This window comes from Coregonus lavaretus (genome assembly GCF_964263955.1).
Source record: "Coregonus lavaretus genome assembly, chromosome: 27".
NCBI lineage: Eukaryota > Metazoa > Chordata > Actinopteri > Salmoniformes > Salmonidae > Coregonus > Coregonus lavaretus.
In genome coordinates, this window is record NC_140014.1 from 41,173,414 (window position 1) to 41,176,951 (window position 3,538).

The window sequence follows — 3,538 nt, forward strand, 5'->3', positions numbered from 1 at the left end:
TCCTCCGTTTAGATCTTTCCTTTTCTCCCCCCATCTTCTCAGGAAGAGAGAGAGGAACTCCAGAGGTCTGGTCTGAGGCACGGAGGAGGGCGAGAGAGAAGGATAGGTCAAAGATGAATAAAGAAGCCATTTGGAATGAAGTGTTTTGTTGCAGAACTCACCTCCGTTGCTAATGCCGTGAGACCCTCGGTCAGAGCTACAGTCACCTCCTTAGAGACACTCAGATCCTCTAGTGCTACCGCCTCCCATAGAAACTGACCTAGGAACAGAGTTTAGAGACACTCAGATGCTCTAGTGCTACCGCCTCCCATAGAAACTGACCTAGGAACAGAGTTTAGAGACACTCAGATGCTCTAGTGCTACCGCCTCCCATAGAAACTGACCTAGGAACAGAGTTTAGAGACACTCCGATGCTCTAGTGCTACCGCCTCCCATAGAAACTGACCTAGGAACAGAGTTTAGAGACACTCAGATGCTCTAGTGCTACCGCCTCCCATAGAAACTGACCTAGGAACAGAGTTTAGAGACACTCAGATGCTCTAGTGCTACCGCCTCCAATAGAAACTGACCTAGGAACAGAGTTTAGAGACACTCAGATGCTCTAGTGCTACCGCCTCCCATAGAAACTGACCTAGGAACAGAGTTTAGAGACACTCAGATGCTCTAGTGCTACCGCCTCCCATAGAAACTGACCTAGGAACAGAGTTTAGAGACACTCAGATGCTCTAGTGCTACCGCCTCCCATAGAAACTGACCTAGGAACAGAGTTTAGAGACACTCAGATGCTCTAGTGCTACCGCCTCCCATAGAAACTGACCTAGGAACAGAGTTTAGAGACACTCAGATGCTCTAGTGCTACCGCCTCCCATAGAAACTGACCTAGGAACAGAGTTTACAAAACATTACGAACACCTGCTCTTTCCATGATTTTCCATGACATAGACTGACCAGGTGAAAGCTATGATCCATTATAGATCATAGTCACCTGTTAAATCCACTTCAAATCAGTGTAGATGAAGGGGAGGAGGCAGGTTAAAGAAGGATTTTTAAGCCTTGAGAGAATTGAGACTTGGATTGTGTATGTGTGCCATTCAGAGGGTGAATGGGCAAGGTTGGGTTTTTCACGCTCAACCGTTTCCCAGGTGTATCAAGGTTCACCACCCAAAGGACATCCAGCCAACTTGACACAACTGTGGGAAGCATTGGAGTCAACAAGGGCCAGAATCCCTGTGGAACACTTGACACCTTGTAGAGTCCATGCCCCCAACGAATTGAGGCTGTTCTGAGGGCAAAAGGGGCTGCAACTCAATATTAGGAAGGTGTTCCTAATGTTTTGTACACATACACACTCAGCTGCTCTAGGGCCAGAGTCCCATTGAAACTGACCTCGGGTGTGTGTGTGTGTGTGCGTGTGTGTGCGTGTGTGTTTCGTACCCAGAACTCGACCCCTGGTGTCCAGACTCAGTTGTGGTAGTTGTGGCCCCAGATGGTCCCTCAGGGCTCCTAGAGCCTCCTCTAGCCACTGGGTCTGCCAGCTCCAACCCTGTAACACACCCTCACACACATAGTGCTGGCCAGGGGACGCACACACACCCCTAACCCCGGTCCCAGCCCTGTCACCGGCACCGTTGCTACACGACCACTCACTCAGGACTGGAGGGAGGGGGGAGAGAGAAAGAGAGACGAAGAGTGAGAGCCTTTAAAGTGCGAGTGGTGGTCTCACTTCATTTGGATTGGCCCCTTGTTAAATATGGTCAATAGGTGTTCAAACTTGATATACAATAACTTGCTAGGGTTGGGGTTTGATCAACGCAATTGAAATGATTCCCTTCCTCCCTGACTCACTGTTCTGGAAGCTTCCAGTGGCCATCCCAGTAGGAGCTGAGACCTCCAACCCTGTCAGAGTAGACAGAGACTGGACCAGCAGCACCCCTCTGGCTGAGAGAGATAGGGAGGGGGAGGGAGAGAGAGGCGGAGAGAGAGGGGGAGGGAGAGAGAGAGAGAGAGGGGGAGGGAGAGAAAGGCGGAGAGGGAGAGAGAGGGGGAGGGAGAGAGAGAGAGAGAGAGAGAGGGGAGGGAGAGAAAGGCGGAGAGGGAGAGAGAGGGGGAGGGAGAGAGAGAGAGAGAGAGAGGGGAGGGAGAGAAAGGCGGAGAGGGAGAGAGAGGGGGAGGCGGAGAGGGAGGGAGAGAGAGGCGGAGAGGGAGGGAGAGAGAGGCGGAGAGGGAGGGAGAGAGAGGCGGAGAGGGAGAGAGAGGGGGAGAGAGAGGCAGAGAGGGAGAGAGAGAGCGAGAGAGAGCGAGAGAGAGAGGAGGAGGGAGAGAGAGGCGGAGAGGGAGAGAGAGAGGCGGAGAGGGAGAGAGAGAGGGAGGGAGAGAGAGGCGGAGAGGGAGAGAGAGAGAGAGGCGGAAAGGGAGAGAGCGAGAGCGAGAGAGGAATGGGAATGTGTGTTAGTGCCGTCGGTTTGTAGTTTTTCTCTGTGCTCGAGTGACTGAGTGATTAACTTGTAGATTTTATTGTGTGGATGGATATATTTTGTATTGTGTTAGCTGCTACTGATACCATGTAATTGAAAATAAACCATTCTCTCTCTTGATCTACACACCAGATGCTGCGAGGGGACAGAAGACGTCCACCCCTCCTCCCTCTTCAGGTGGAACGACCCAGCCACATAGCTTCTCCCAGAATTCCCTGGAGTCAGGTGTCAGCACACTCCTCTCTGTCACCTTGCAGCCTGGGGGTCAAAGAGACGTCAAAGGTCAAACAGTGACTATGACCTTCAGCGAACTATGACCCTGACCCAGTGTTCCACCCTCACCTTGCAGCAGAGTGATCTCCTCCGTACCTCCAGGAGCCAGCACCCCCAGTCTCTGAGCTCGCTGCCCACCCAGAGCCCTCTCTGCCTGGGATAACAGAGCCTGGAGGGTCCCTCTGTGGTCGTATAGAACCACCACCACTCCTACTCTCACACCACACAGGACCAACTACGAGAGGAGAGAAGAGATGTTATTCACTCATTCCAATTCTCGTCAATGCTGAATGAAAAATTGAATTGACCTGAAACCTGTAAGTAATTGATAACCTAAATATTTGACCATATCAGTACTCCCCCTGCTCCAAATGTCTCACCTCGTAGGCAGGTATCCTGTTGGACAGCAGTAGCAGAAGAGGTGGTGATGGAGAGAGAGAGGGACATGGAGAGAGAGAGGGTCTGGGTCTGCTGCTGGTGGAAGTGGACAAACCTCCTCTGTTCACACTGTCCCTGAAACCATACATTATCACACACACATTATATACACTGGCCATGAACCAAACACCCACCCACACACACACAAACGCGTTACACACACTGTTCATGAACCAAACACACACACACAGGTGAGGTCTATATCTATGATCGGGGCAAGGCCTCTCACCCCATGGCCTGGGACCTCACATGGCTGGAGAGCTGGGTCTTCTCCAGGGTCAGAGTCGGGGTCAAGTTAAGGCTGAGGTCAGGGGATAAACAGAGACGTCCCGTCCTGTCTGACAACCAGGAGG

General features: G+C 52.0%; 1 protein-coding gene across 1 annotated transcript in view; it reads right to left on the reverse strand.

The window, feature by feature from the left end:
* Positions 1 to 3,538, reverse strand: part of LOC311103018 (epithelial cell-transforming sequence 2 oncogene-like) — a gene marked incomplete at both ends in the record, with an annotated part of 49,950 nt that overhangs the window by 14,044 nt on the left and 32,368 nt on the right. Inside the window, 8 exons of the mRNA XM_084144511.1 lie at positions 1 to 72; positions 162 to 259; positions 1,435 to 1,653; positions 1,846 to 1,938; positions 2,604 to 2,732; positions 2,817 to 2,982; positions 3,128 to 3,260; positions 3,415 to 3,523. The exon at positions 1 to 72 is cut by the window's left edge and continues 195 nt beyond it. Coding sequence (XP_084000637.1) covers positions 1 to 72; positions 162 to 259; positions 1,435 to 1,653; positions 1,846 to 1,938; positions 2,604 to 2,732; positions 2,817 to 2,982; positions 3,128 to 3,260; positions 3,415 to 3,523 — 1,019 coding nt within the window. The remainder of the gene's footprint in view (positions 73 to 161; positions 260 to 1,434; positions 1,654 to 1,845; positions 1,939 to 2,603; positions 2,733 to 2,816; positions 2,983 to 3,127; positions 3,261 to 3,414; positions 3,524 to 3,538) is intronic.